Source organism: Pteropus alecto, unplaced genomic scaffold (assembly GCF_000325575.1).
Source record: "Pteropus alecto unplaced genomic scaffold, ASM32557v1 scaffold74, whole genome shotgun sequence".
In the NCBI taxonomy this organism is placed as follows: Eukaryota; Metazoa; Chordata; class Mammalia; order Chiroptera; family Pteropodidae; genus Pteropus; species Pteropus alecto.
In genome coordinates, this window is record NW_006436291.1 from 807835 (window position 1) to 822751 (window position 14917).

Consider the following 14917-nt stretch of genomic DNA (forward strand, 5'->3'; position numbering starts at 1 on the left):
GACGGGCCGCGCACGGGCCCGGGGCAGGTGCCTGACCGGGCCTCTTAGAGTCCCCGTCCCACTCCTCCCGGAGGATCCCGACAAATCAAAGCTCAGAAGCGATTTGCGGGTTGAGAGGCAGAAGCGGGGGCTCCCGGTCCGGCGGCCGCACTCGCCTCTGCCTTGCGCCTGCTGCCCAGACCCGGGCTCCGCTAAGTGGGTGGCGGAGCCCTGGGCCTTGTTCCTCCTGGTCCATCGAGTCACCGGAGGGCCCGGGGGGGACGGAGCGCGCCGGCGTGGACCTTCGCGTTCTCTGAAGCGAGAGTTCACGAAGCGGACCGAGCGGGTCAGCCAGCTCTGGGGAGCGCTGGTCAAGCCTTTGAGAGTGAAGTTTCAAATCTTTGTTATTCTGGTGCATTTACTGTGTCTTTTTGTTAGTCCTCAAAACAGGATTTTATTAGGCAAGACTTAGGCTAATGCATCGTGTACCGTGTTTAAAAACTACATTTTAAAAATCCTGTAATCTCAAAGTTTTGAAATTGACTGTTTTCTTTGAACAGGGAGTCGTTTTTTCTGTCTTTACTCACAAAAGACCCAAGGGGCGTTTTATAAACTCTGCCTTAATCATCCTCTTTGTAATGATCAAACGGCTTAATTTCTAGCATGTATGTTTTACTTACTGGTTCCGGTCAGTCCCTGGAAGAGATTCGGGCACTCCCGAGGGGGCTCGGATCTCGTTTCTGACACACCGGACTGCTGAGTCACGGGCAGTGCAGAATAGCCAGCTCATGAATTAAAAGATTTGTTTTTGCGTTTTGTTTATTCTATAAAAAGATGGTTACAGCGAGAGTGGAAACTCACGGCAGGGATTCTCCTGGCCATTCTCGAGCCTACGTGCGGCAGGGCACAGGGCACTCACTGCTCGCAGCTGGCAGCCCAGTTCCAGTCCCGTGTGGGAGAAGTCACTGGGGACAGGGCAGCTGCCCTGGGACATGCGAACGTGGCCTCTGTCTGCTGTGTTTTGATCTGGGTCGCTCTTGTTTACCTCTGAACCAGAAGTGAGAAAGCTTTGGTAGCGACACTCACAGCAGCAGCCATTTTCCCTCTGCCCGTAGTCTGGGGGACCAGAAGTTTTCCCTGAGGAGTTAACAGCGAAATCGATGTGTCTTTTCCTGTTCACTCCCTGTCCATTATCGGTAGAGCTGTTGAGTTGCAAGATGTTCTGTGTGCCTTTTTCTCCTTTATGACAGCTGAGGTGCAGGAGGGGGCCGACCTTTGTGATGATAAGATGTGACGTCCAGCATCACGGGCGGGGAGGTGCCTGGCGGCCTGCCCAGGAAGCCCCTGTTCTGAGCATGGCTGCTGGAACCGCCCCCCCGCCTTGCTGTATCACAGGTGGTCAGACGGTTCTGTTGTCATAGGCAACTCGGGTGGACAAGAATAGTTTGTGTGTTTTGCAGGCCAGCTGTGGTCTGCGCGGTTTGCGAGCATTGAGCTTTCAGACATCGAAATCGTTCCCACTCCCCGCGTTTCTCAGATGGTCACGGCGAGGCCCAGGGGTTACGTGGAAAGTAAGGCAGGCGAGTGACAACAGTTGAGGAACAATGAGGGGGGCTCTCCACTGAGTGCCAGCGGGGTGCTGGGAGCCTGAATAGGAGTCCTGTCACCCAGCTTCTGATAGGAACCGGGAACCAGAATTACCTAGCCAGGTGACTGTGTCTGAAATCACTGGCGGTGGCCTCGGTCTCCTGCCTGCCCCAGCTGGCAGCGAACTCCCACCTCCCCCAGGGAAGAAGCCCTGCGACTGGGCATGGGCCCGGCAGGCCTTCCCTTTGGCCAAGGATCCTTCTGGAATGTCCTCTGTTCTGATGGGATCCCTCCTTTTGCCATTGGAATGCTTGCCCTTCCCCTAGCCAGTCATTTTCAGCCCTGGCTGCCATCAGCGCCGCTGTAGCTCTTTCAAAATCTGCTCTCTGGGGTTCGGCCCCAGCGCTCCAAATAAGATGTGGGCTAGCTGGAGGGCCAGGGCGGGAGGGCGCGACCGGGAGATCCTTTCGTGAACCGTGCAGATGCCTAACCGACGTGCCAGATGCTGGAAACTCATCAGAATCAATAAGTTATAAACAAAGTTGGTTTGACCTCCTCTCCAATACAGTTATTAAAAGAAATTTGATAGAGATCAAGGAGGAGGAGGTAAATTATCACTTTGTAAAAGATAAGATTTCATTCATATAAAACCAAGGAAATAAAAAAAACTACAAGCGATAACAATGTCTTCAGATTTCTAGGAATAAAGAAAAAGAATCGTGGGGGGGCGGCAGTGGGCCAGGCCTCTGGGGAGCAGTGGGGACGCACCACAGGGGCTTCCCCTTGCCAGCCTGGACCTGCTGCCCCGCTAGACTGGGGCTCTGGTGGGTGTACCTGGGGTGTGGAGAGGCAGTGTCGCGAGGTCACCCGTCTGTCACAGCAGAGGCAGGGACGGGGGGCGGGGCACTGTCTCGTCTGCGTGGTGCAGAGCTTGAGACCGACTTGCGGCGTCTTGTTCGTGGTGCCAGCTGCCAGCAGGAGTGGGGGTGGGGAGCCCGGCGGCCTGTGGACTTGCCTTGGTCAGGACGCCGCTGTGCTTTTTCCTGACGCCCAGTTATACCAGTTAGTCGGTAGATTGTTTGTGATGCCGAGGAAGTTTTCTAAGTTTACGAAGCAGCCTTAATCCCGAGAGATCTTAATCATCTTAATCATCGCAGAATGCGGGTGGATGACTAGCGTGCGCTTTCGTTTTCCAGGAAGCATTTGCCCACTCAGTTGCTGCAGGTTAATAATAAAACTTGTGTCCTTTGGTAAGTCATTCCTTGGAATATAGATTTTGGATCCATCGCTGTTGCTGTGGACAGTCCAGAGTGGGATTTTTTCCCCCTTTCTCCAGGAAGCTTAGGACTTTCTACGAGATGACTCCAGAAAGCATCCACTTGTTCCCGTGGAGTCTCGAGTTGGCCCTCGTGGTACAATAAGAAACACACGTGTAAACCTGAAACTAATTGACGTGTTCTATGTCAATTATATTTCAATTAAAAAATTTAATGTTTGTGCCTGGTCGCTGGCACAGCAATAAAACCCTTGAGGTTTCTTGAGTGACAGTAGCGACTTTGTTATTTATTGTCCCTTTTGTAGGGAGCCCCTCAGGCTGAGGTTTGGAAAGGCCACCCCTGATTACAGGGTGGGAACCAGGCACCCACCCCCGCAGGGCAGGGCGGGGAGAGGGCTGGAGATTGGGTTGTGGGTGGGCTGGGTTAGCAGGCCACCAGGTGCCGGGAGGGGGTGGGGACGCTGGCTCTGCATCTCCTGGGTGGCTGTCCCTGATCGTGTCCTTTCTGATAGATCGCAAAACATGAGTAGGGGGTTTTCTGAGTCCTGTGTGCCATTCCAGGGAGTTACTGAACCTGGGGAGAGGGGTCGGGGCCCGTCAGGGGGAAGTGCGGGTGACCTGGGCATCCCATTTTGGGGCAGTCTTGTGGGACTAGAACCTGTGGGACCTCATGCCAGCTCCAGCGAACTGGAGTGTTGGACTGCTGTGCGGTCTTGGAGAATCGGCTCTTGGTGTGGAAACGCCCACATGTCAGTGGCATGGATAACCAGCCTCCGGTCGTGCCAGGCCCGGCGGCGAGCGGGCAGCACGTCAGCCTGGGTGAGCGCACGGAGCCAGACCCAGAATCTGAGTAAGCGACTGAACCTGGAAGAACGGAACCGTGCCAGCGCAGGGGCCGGAGCCGGCTTGCTGGCTGTCACCTCGAGTCCCAGGGAAGGAAGGAAGGAGGGCTAGTGGAGGACTGTCAGGTTTGTGTTTTAATGACGCTTCAGGGCGAGGAGGTGTCAGTGCAGCTGGTAAGTGGTGGCAGGTGAGCGGCCTCGGGTGGCGGAGGGGGCGTCCCTGCAGTGGCCTGGGCTTTTGTCCAGGGAGCCCTGGGCAGCAGGAGGGACCGCCTTCCCGCTGTGTGCTTGCAACGCGAGAAAAGCCCGAAGCTAGTTTGAAAAGGAACTGGTGCGGTCGTTTTGTTAGCCACGTGGGAGGCTGGTGCACGGGCGGCAGGTCCCCCTTCCTGCCCGGTCTGGGATTGCCTTTCTTCCGGTCGAGAGGGCACATTCTGCAGCCACCAGCATGGAGGGTGAGGCCAGGACTCCTCTGGAGAGAGGCTGCCTGGCGCCAGGGGCTCCTCTGTGGTCCGCTCTCCCGCCAGCGGAGTGATGGCGGTGGCCTCCCCTCCTCGGGCATCCTGAACGCAGTGCTGGCTTGAGGACCAGCCGCTCTGTCCCTGTCACTGCACGGTGCCGTGTAGGCTCCAGCACAGGGTAGCACCTCTGGGCGCAGGTTGTCATAACGTGCGGGCGACTGCAGTCTAGCTCGTGGAGTTTTCCTAGTACACGAATTTTCCAGGCTTCTCTCTGCCTTCGCCCTACCCCGCCTGCACCTGTCCTCCAGATGCCACCGGGGTCTTTGAGCAGTACACACACCGGGGATGCACAAACACATGACACAAGCCAGACAGCCATCGGGCCCAGACACAGGCTCTGCGTGCTGCTTGGTTGCTGATGGGGCCGCCGCCCAGGGGAGCAGCAGGGGCCGGCTGGTCAGGGACTGGAAACCAAGCCGCGTCTGGTGACACACACATGGAATCCAGGCTCATGGAACCCAGGTCCAAAGGAGTGTGAAAACAATACAGCTGTTTGGAAATACAGAACACTGTCACGACCTCAGGTTAGGAGGAGATTGAAAACTCGAAAGACTTAAACTCAAGATTTGCTGCTCATCAGAAGACGGTAAGGGTGACGAGACGCCACAGTGGCAGAAGTGACTTGCAGCACGTTCATGCGGGGCTCGGCCTGTCTCTGGAACCCCAGACTCCTGCAGCATTTCGAAGGAGCCTGCCCAGCAGAGAGGGTGAGGCTTCTGAGCTGCCGATTTAGAAAGATGCCGTTTAAATGGCCGTAAACGTGAAAAAAACATTCGGCCTCATTAGTGACCAGAAGTGCAGGAGAAACCACACGAGACTCCAGCGTACACCACAGGATGGCTGAGGGTGCAGACCGGTGACAAGTGCAAAGCAACACACATGCTTCTGTTGGGAGAACTGTCTGTTGGTTCAGCTGCAGTGGACGGCAGCGCTGTTTCCGGTGACGTTGGACGCGTGCGCTGTCTTTGAACCTGGCGACCCCACTCCTAGGTATGTGTCCCGCGCAGAGCCTGCACAGGGACGCGGTGGAGTGGTGCCAGCGGCCAGTGCGGAGCGGGCACGCCGGACAGGACAGCAAATGGTGGCGGCGTGCACGGTGCGATTCTGGACGCAGCGACAGCGGTGCTCGCCACACGGATGGACCCACACGCCTGGCGGCCCCTCGCGTGCAGCCGTAGGGTCGCTGCCGGGTGCCGGCCCCTCCCAGCCTCTGTCCCCACAGCTGCGGTGTTGCAGCCGCCGCGTGGGATGCGCCTGGCAGCACCTGCATGCCATCTCCGGGGAGGGCTCTCGCCTGTCCTTTTGTGAGACGTGCCAAAGCTGTTTTCTATCAACTGTCTCACCTTTCAAACTGCAAGACACACACACAGGCAAGACCAGCGGCTCTCCTCGCCTTCCCCTCGTCATCCCACACACACCTCACAGGGTCCCCCGATCTCTGCAGGCCCCCTGGGGTGGGGCTCTGCCCGTCAGCAGACACACAGCCCGAGCACAGCCGTCACTGCAGCGTGCCATGTCAGCTGTTGGGTGGGACAGAACTGATCTGGTTCATTCCCAACACGGCCGCAGGAGACAAAGCCTCGCTTGGAATCACGGCTTCACACACAGGGTTTGCGGTTGGCGTGGGGTGGTAGCTGCTTCTGCACTGCGTTTTGGTGAGCAGGTGACCCGGTGCGAGGGAGACAGTTCTTTGAATCTGTGAAATCTGTCAGGATACATTAAGTTTGGCATATGTAGCATGTCAATTTCTAGTTCGAGCAAGCATGGATGCTGAGCTCACTTCTCGTATGGACCTGGCTAAGCGGTGCTGGGGATGGCTTGTTTTTATTAGTCGAGTGGAGTCTGAAGTCACCTTTGTCATGTTGACATTTGTCTGGCTGCTGGTGTGATGAGTACAGAGCAGCCATCGTGAGGTTTCTGGGGCCGTGGGGTCAGAATGTCATGCTGCTGTATGGGGCTAGGTTGGTAAGAGAGTTGAAGCCTTTAAAAAAACTGAATCTTTTAAGCTCCTTTTGACACCCCGTTTGTTCTAACAGTTCAGTGCAAAACGGCACGTGCCCAGTGGGACCCTCCTGACCGTGGGCCTGGGCAGGGAGAGGCTGGGCTGTGCTTGGTGGGGGGGCTTGGGGCGCCGCTCTGGCCTGCACCCCGGGAGGGGAGGGGAGGGGAGGGCGGCGGGCTGTTGGAAGGCGCGCAGCTCGCAGAAAGCTCATCTGCTCTGTCCGTCCCCGCAGGCTCGTGGGTGGAGCTGCACTTCAGCAATGGGAGCGCGAGCAGCGCTCCAGCCTCGGTTTCCATGTACAATGGGGACATGGAGAAGATACTGCTGGACGCCCAGCACGAGTCTGGTCGGAGCAGCTCCAAGAGCTCACACTGTGACAGGTGGGTGCGCACTCGGATGCCGTGCTGGGGGCGGGGAGGAAGGACCCCGCAGCGGCTGGCTCCTCAGCTGGCTTGGTCAGGCTGGTTGTCCTGGCCTGTCCTCGGCCTGGCCCGTCAGCCAGGGCAGCATGGCCGGGTCTGGAGGTCTGGAAATCGGGGTCAGGTGCTCCCTGTGACATGTGATACCACAGGCCCCCCACCTCTGGCGTCCCACGGCCCCCAGGACTGGCCGGCTGGTGCCCTGGCCTGGCGCCGGGAGAGGGAGCACAGCCGCCCCTCCCTGTGGGCCCTGCTTCTCCGACGGAGAGGCCGGCGGTGCGTCTGTCCTTCCCGCCCTCACTCACGCCGTTCCCGCAGCCCGCCTCGCTCGCAGACCCCGCAAGATACGAACAGAGTGTCCGAGGCCGACAGCCACAGCATCGGAGAAAAGAACAGCTCCCAGGTGGGCGGGTGGGGCGCCTGCAGTTGGGGTCCGCGGTGGTGTGGTGGAGAGCAGTCTGGCTTTGGGCCTTTTAGGCTGTGGGTGGAGGCACCCCAAACACCTGGCCCACAGGAGCCAAAGGAGTGGGGCCAGGGGTGGGACAGGGTGGCCCTGTGCCCGGCCTGGCTGCAGGTGGGCAGTGGGGTCTGGTGTCTGCTGTGCGGAGTCGGCACGACCTGCAGGCCGCCCCAAACCCCCTGCCATCGTGGCTGTGGAGCTGACACTTGCTCACTGGGCCTGCACGTGCCTCCAGAAAGTCCCTGTGCTGTGCTGGGTGGTGCGGGAGGTTTAGCCTTCGGGGCCACCAGGCTGTGATTTCCGCCTGGGGTCTGTGTGAGGGGCTCCAGTCAGGACCTGCCTCGTGTGCCCTGGCCGTGCTTTTTAGTGACTGTGGCGGTCCTGGTCCCCTCCCCTCAGCCAGGATAGGCCCAGGCTTTGTTGGGATGCCCTGCCGGCCCACCCCCCAGACCTTCGGGGACCACCCCTGGCCACGGTGTCACAATCACACAGTTGGTTTGAAAAAATACTGCACTCTGGTCCATTTCCAAAACGTTAATTTTCTTGGATTCTATAAAGTTTTATGCTCAGGTGCAGAAGTCACAAGTGCAGAGGAGGAGAGGAGAGCGTGTCTGACCCGCGCTCAGTCCCCAAGCGGCCTTCTGGCCTCGGACGCACGGCGCCCTTGGCGCAGGGCGGCCGTCTGGGGCGCCTGCCGCGTGGCCTCAGGCTTGTCCCGTTTTCCTCTGTGGAGCCGGCTCGGCGGTCGGCACCTTTGTGGACGTTTGTCCTCACTGCGCGTTGCTTCCTGGCAGTGTTTGCCGCTCTCGGAGCCCCAGCCTCCCAGTCGGGACTGTCAGGAGGGGTGGTCTGTGCCTGGGGGGGGGCGCGTGGTCCGATGCCCGTGGGGCTGCTGCCCCGTATGGGCCGCAGGTTCAGTGCCCTCCCCGTTGCTGTCACAGTCGGAGGAGGATTACCTGGAGAGGAGGAAGGAGGTCGAGAGCATCCTGAAGAAAAACTCCGACTGGATCTGGGACTGGTCGAGTCGGCCGGAGAACGTCCCCCCCAAGTGAGTCCCCTGTCAGCCCCGCACCCCGCGGGCCGAGGGCCACCGCCGCCCTCGCTGCCACAGCCCTCTCCCCCAGGGAGTTCCTGCTCCGGCGCCCGAGGCGCACGGCCGCGCTCAGCATGCGCAACACCAGCGTCATGAAGAGGGGCGGCGTCTGCTCGGCCGAGTTCCTCAAGGTCTTCCTTCCGTCCCTGCTGCTGTCGCACCTCCTGGCCATCGGCCTGGGGTGAGTGTCCGCCCTGCCCGCCCTGCCCGCCGCGCGGGTTCCGGGCCCAGGGTGTCAGCTTCCCACCGACATGTAGGTCCTGGGTCACAGCTTACGTAGCAGCGTGTCCACTGACGAGCCAGGGAAGTCCCCGTGCGCTCAGGAAACAGACGTGCCCTGCAACCGGGGCCCGGCCCCAGCTGCGGGGTGGCCTGGGCCTGCTTCTGTGGCTGCAGCTGTCCCTCAGTGTGTCACGCTGCGGGACACTCTGAACCTCTGCTGGGAGGTGCTCGTGGCCCCTGCAGTGCCAGAACAGCCAGGCGCTCAGGTGTGCGGCTTGTCACGCTAATGCTGTGGAAAACACAGGTGCAGCTGAGCACCCTGCCGCCCCCTCCGGCCCAGCCCTGGGCGGGGGACAGCGCTCCGGCTGCGGTTCGCTGTGTTGTCAGGACGGGCTTCTGGTCTTGGCTGGCGGGCTTGTGCCTGAGACAGGTCGGCAGGACCCCGGAGCCCCTGTGGGCCCGTGTGTTCTAAGTCTCGGGGCTCAGGGTCTCACGGATTGTGGCCAGTCAGCAGCCTCGGGGGAGGTGAGTGGGGTTGCTTTCCCTGACCTTTGACTCCCGCCAACACTAGTGGCTCCCCGGGCTGGCCTCAGGCCCCTGGACGTCAGTGTGTCCAGACTCACCGTGGCCAGCACTTTCCCAGGCCTTTCTGGTGTCACAGACGGGGACTGCTCCAGCGCCCCGAGCCAGCACATCGGGTTCTGGGGGCAGGGCCTTCACCTCACGAGGGTTTCTGCAGCCAGCTCCCTACCGTTAGGCTGAGCCCCACCCTCCAGCTCTCCCGAGGAGGCTCCCCCCCTTCTGTCCCCCTTTCCAGGAGCCGCAGCTTCAGCCATGGCTTCTGTGAGGCCGGCGGCCATTACTGTGTGCAGTGACAGTGGCCCGCCCTGCGGCGTGTTGCCGGGTCAGTGAAGGGTAGGGGCGCTTGCGTTCCCTTCGCTGTGAGGACGTGCAGGGGGCGCGTGTCCTCTGAGGGCTGCGTGCTCCACGCCGTCAGCACTCTCGGTCTTCTCTCGGTCACCCCGACGGGGACACCCCGACAGGGGAGGTTTGCCACCCCTTCGCAGTCTGCCTCACTTGCGGGAGCGGAAGCAAGCTGGCGGCTCCCTCGCTGTGGGGTGACGAGCCGCACTCAGAGTCCCCTCCCCCGGCAGGATCTACATCGGACGGCGCCTGACCACCTCCACCAGCACCTTTTGATGGAGAGCTGGAGTCGGCTTCTTCCTGGAGCGGGATTGACACCGGAGCTTGCGACACAGCTAGCTGCAGAGCTGTCGTGGTCCTCGCGGCCGCACCGCTTGTGTGTGTGTGTGTTCTGTAGATGCTGCATCCCTAGTGAGACGAAAGGACGGACACTCAGCCAGGCTACCCTGTAGTCACACCTGTGGGATCAGTTAGTGAGCATGCCACGCTGACATCTACTGTAATTTGGTAATGTGTTTTCTTTATAATATCCAAATATCTAAGTATAAATAATTTTACCGTGTTCGTCATGATGTGTGTAGTATTTTAACAAAATTGTGTGATCCTTAATTCAGTTAAAACACTAAGTATTTCGGGAGAGTGAGTGACGTTGACGTTCAGATGAACTATGTAAAGGTCCACCCAGACTGACACTGTGGCCTTCTAGTCACTGCTACAGGAATTGTGGTAAGTGGGCACGGCTGTCCTCAAAGACCGCCGCTGCCCGCTGCTGTCCTTGGTCACGCTGTAAACAGCCGTGGGCACAGGGCAGCCCTGTGCAGCGCACACTGGCCTGCTTCCTGTCGCCGGGTGGGCTGAGCGACCACCTGGGATGACGAGGCTGCCATCTGCCCAGCCCCGTCCTCGTCCCACTCAGACTGCTGAATTGAGGCGTGTCGTGTCGTCTGATCGATTTTTGCGTGCTCTTCGAATCGGCTTCATTCTCAGCAAATCTGTGTCTACTTTAAAAGACTGGAAATAGGAAAAAATAAATCTTTGCCAAATCTTTCAGAGGTGACTGTATTTACATATGGTTTAAAATGACACGTCATAAAAGCTTTTTGATTAAACCGGCTCAGTTCCCCTTGTCGAGTTCTTTATTTTCTCTACAGCATGTTTCAAAGGCTGCCTGTTTGATACACTTTATATGCTGTTCACTAAATTCAGTTGTATTAAAATAAATGTAACAGTTTTTTAAAATCCTGGTTTCTGTTGAAACAGTTACCTTGGAAGCGGTCTACCGCCCTTTCACTCAGAGAGGCTGGGTGGATGGCATCTGAATTCTGTGATGCAGGCTCTTAAGGAGAGGAGGTCTGTGAGGTGACACTGACTTGCTCTGGCCAGGCGGTTCAGGAGTGTTTGTCTTTCATGGGAAATGAAGGCTTTGTCTCTCTGCTTCTGTCCACTGTGGGCTGTGCTCAGCATGTCCCAGCAAGGGCAGTCCCCCACTGCCACATGAACCATCACTTGGGCAGTCATGCTTGTTCCTGTCACCGATGGCATTAGCCGAGCTCCTGATGAAATGGGCTTCAGTCCTCAGCATCTGTTACGGAAGCGTGTTGCACAAGCGAGACGGGCTTTCCTAGGGGCCTCTCCCGTCACACTGCACCATTACGGCGGTCACGTGACTGTGCGTACACGTGTCAGGCTGGGTGACTGACAGCACAGTAACTGAGCTTCAGCAAACGGACCTTCCTACTGTTCAATAACATTTATCCAAACAGTTTTAGAGCAACACAAATTAGAACACTTGCCAGCTACGTTTAAACGCGGTTTCCTGACCCAGACGTCTGCAGTAACCAGAGTGAGCTTGTAAACCAGTGTGACACTTGTACTTTGCCAGAAGACATGCAGATGGGGACAGCACCCTGGAGGGAAATTGGACAGATCTTTAACAGGACACATTCCACGTGACCTCGAAGCTGCTTCTAGGAACTTACCTGGAACAGAAACTCGTCTGAAAACGCACCTGTATGTGTGTGATGCTTGCGGCACAGGTGTGCACGGGGTTGGGCGAGCAGGCTGTGGTGGTCCACACGCCACACAGCGCAGCTTCAGAAAAGGGTCGATGAACCGACTCATTTCCAAGATACACTCAAGTGAGTGTTTGTGTACACAACGGACCGGAATCAGTGGCGGGCGGTTGCGAATCGGCCCAGTGCGTGTGGGCTGCACTGCCGGGTCGTTTGTAAACCGGCAGCCACAGCCACCCCGTCCCTCGAACCCATCGGCGCGGCGCGGGGCCGACCTGGGAAGGACGGGCCAGCCCAGCGGGTGGCCCATCCCTGCTTGGACCTTCTGGTGTCAGGCGAGCTGCCGCAGTTGACACCGTTGGGAGAAGAGATGAGATGAGCCCCCTGAGTCCAAACTAGACCGGTGAACCAGAGGACGCACCGGACGCTACCGTGTGCACGAGAAGTCCGGTGGGAATGTGCCGGAAACGAAGGCCGGCTCCTTACGGGGCTGGGGGTGGGGGAGGGGAAGGCGGGGCAGGAGGCACGTGGCACCTCTGCGCCTGACTTGCTGCCCTGGTCAGCCCATTAAAAGCACTGTTTTGGGGGAACAGCCCCGTGTGGCAGGGAGGGAGGGGACCCACCCGACGGGCTGCAGGCAGAGCTGCGTGAACACCGCCCCGCGCCCAGATGCCGATTCCTTCCGGGCGCGGGTCCCCAAGGGGCTGCGTGCGCCACTGCTGAGCGCTAGGATGTCAGCGTCGCACGGGAAGGAGGAGGCGCAGCCCGGGGTGTGGTGTGGCGTTCACGTTAGGTGTGTTACATCTGCAGGGCACGCAACGAATACTGTGTGTGAGCACACGCCTGCATTTCCTAGCTCTGCTCGGTGACAGGGCCAAGTGACGACACCCCAGTTGCATTGGGTGGCCAATGCCAGATGCTGGTTCCTGACACCGCCCTCCGACGAACCAGAGCCCCTGGCCACCCACGTGGTGGGCTCCGAGGCAGCCGGATCCTGGCCCCTCTGCGGTGCCGGAAGGTGGGGATGTCTCGAGGTGGTGGCGCATTGACACGCAGCCAACTTGAAGGAACTCACAGCGGCCGAAACAGACACTGAGTGACGGAACCATGGTGGTCACAGACCGAGGCGGTGTCCGCCAGTCCACGGGCAGAGCGCACGGAGCAAGCGGGAGAGGGCACGGTTCCTGCGGGGTCCAGGTCACCATCAGGCCAACTGCACAGCTGAGTCAGCGGTCAGGCTGGCGGCTGCCAGAGGCGGGGGTGGAGCGCAGAAACGGGCGAAGGGTCAAAGGAACAAATTCCCCGTGAGAGCAGAAGGCGGCGAGCCCCAGGCTGCGACTGCAGCGCGCCGACGCTGGGGGCGCTGCTCGTCGGAAGGGGCTGAGAGTCATCTTAAAAGCCCTCATCACCAGGGACTCGGTAACTGGTGACGGATGTGAACTAGACGTGCCGCTGTGACCATGCTGCAGCACATGCGAACGCCAGGGTGCTGGGCTGTGCCCCTGGAATGGTCACGTCCGTTACACCCCAGTGAGAGGACGTTTCTAGAAGGACCACAGCTGCACTGCAGTCAGGTACTTAGCTTTTGGAGAATAAAATTTCCCCTCTAGGTGAGTTCTTGGCATAACTCATTTCTCATCTTCACGGGACGCACATATTTGTAAAGATGCGCTGAGGTTTCCAGAGACAATTTTCTAGTAACGAGGAGCTCGGAGGCACACAGATTTGTCTCAGGACACAGTCACCTTGCAGGCCGTGAGCCCAGCAGACACCCAGCGGCTGGGTGAGGGGCACGCACATGGGCGGAGGTCCACGCAGGCCCTGGGCCTCGGCGCCCCTCCGTGTGAGCCCTGCAAGCGGGCAAGGGAGGGACCCCGCCTTCGGGAGGGTCCGAGACAGGAGTGGCGCCTCTCAGTGACGTCACTGATGCTTGGGGATGTTAAGGAGAGGAACAGGTGCCGCCCAACCCAAGACAAGATCAGCAAAACTGAAAATTACGTCACCACCAAATACTGTCACACAGCCCAACAAAGTGAACTGGAAACAAGTCACCTTCAGCACTTACCAGACTGATGATCAGAGAAACAGGTTTCGTTACTTGTGTCTTCAGGCAAAAGCTTTCTTAGAAGAGTCCCAACAGGCCTGGGTGGCCCATAGGCATGGTAACTCAGAAGCGAGTGTGACACTCGTGGCTCAGGCAGGAGCTGGAGTCAGATGGGAGGTTGGTGGACCGCGGTCCGTCAGCCTCGGCCGGCCCGCTGCACACGCCCAGGCAGCACAGCCACGCACAGGATCCTCTGTTCTCAACCAGCGACCTGTCGGCCTCCACCCCCAGGTGGCTGCCGCCTGGCCTGGGCACTTCGGGTTGTGGTGGGCACGAGGTCAGACATTAGCAGCGCCCCTGCCCCTGCATGGCCAGGGGTCAGCGGTCCCTCTGTCACGGCGTCAGGGGGCTGGGAGGCTGTGGCCCTGCAGTGCGCAGGTGGCCCCGCTCCCCAGCTGTGTGGAGTGCAGTGTGGGGCACGAGGACACTGCGTGTCAATCCCAGCCCCCCGCCAGTGACGGTGCCATGGCAAGGCTACCTGTAACTCACAAGCAGGTTGGCCAGGGGCCAGCACCCAGCAGGAGGGGCCGTCACCCTCAGTGCCACCATGCGTACCAATACACAATATAAAAATTAATTTTAAATTAAAAAAAAAATCTACTTGTAGATTCCTGATTTCTAACTGAACGTGAACAAACACAGCAATCTGGGGACACCGCCCTGTGGCCTGAGCAGGACCGAGGGCCTCCCGGCAGGTCCAGGGGCCCGGGTCCAGCTCTGTGCTGAGACGTTTGGACAAGACGTGCCAGTGCGTGCTGGGGCCTGATGGGAGGTACCGGGAGCGCAGGCCCGTCTCCGACTCGGGACCAGCGCCGCTGGGGCCTCCACTGCCACCGGGTAAGGCGCCTCGGGACGCGCTGGCCTATGTCCTGGTTCAGGGCCCTGCTCTGCCTGGAGGCCAGGGCCGCACCGATGCCGGCGTGTCCACGCCGGGCTCCAGGGTTCACTAAGCAGACAGGCCGGCCGGCCACGGCCCGTTCTTACTGTCCCGCAGTCACGCGCCCAGGACGACGTGGATTCTGCTTTTGCAGAGGCCGCTGCTGCTGGGCAGGCGTCCAGTCTCCAGGTCTGGTCTCAGCAGAAACTCGACGGGGGCCCCGCCGTCCCGGACGCCGGGGCACTGCCACGCCGGCCGTCGGCAAACCACGGGCGAGGAGATGCGTGCGCTTCCGATCTAAGACGCGTTTTCTTTTTTAAGATGTAGGAACCTGCGTGTTTGTTGGTTCCGCATGTGAAGCTGGCAGCAATACCGAGCATCTGTTCAAATAAGTTACCCCGCAGACAAAACTACTCTCGTCCTGAAACCGTTTATTCAAGAGCGGTACCCTGAAGCCGTGACGGACGCTGTAGGACTCACGCTTTGTTGCGGAGTTCTATGAGCACGGAATTCTTTGGAAGACGCTTTAGCCCCCAAATAGGCAGCAAGTTGCGCAGAGCCAGTGGGTGCGGGGAGCTCGCCGCATGCCAGGCGTTCTC

At 59.2% G+C, this 14917-nt stretch overlaps 1 protein-coding gene across 1 annotated transcript in view; it reads left to right on the plus strand.

Annotated features, from left to right (window-relative positions):
- BNIP3 (BCL2 interacting protein 3) overlaps window positions 1-10564 on the plus strand; it is a 41926-nt gene extending 31362 nt beyond the window's left edge. Inside the window, exons 6-10 of the mRNA XM_015590155.2 lie at window positions 6212-6587; window positions 6945-7029; window positions 8028-8134; window positions 8211-8360; window positions 9556-10564. Of these exons, the coding sequence (XP_015445641.1) occupies window positions 6212-6587; window positions 6945-7029; window positions 8028-8134; window positions 8211-8360; window positions 9556-9601 (764 nt within the window). The 3' untranslated portion in view covers window positions 9602-10564. The remainder of the gene's footprint in view (window positions 1-6211; window positions 6588-6944; window positions 7030-8027; window positions 8135-8210; window positions 8361-9555) is intronic.
- Window positions 10565-14917: the final 4353 nt, after the last annotated feature.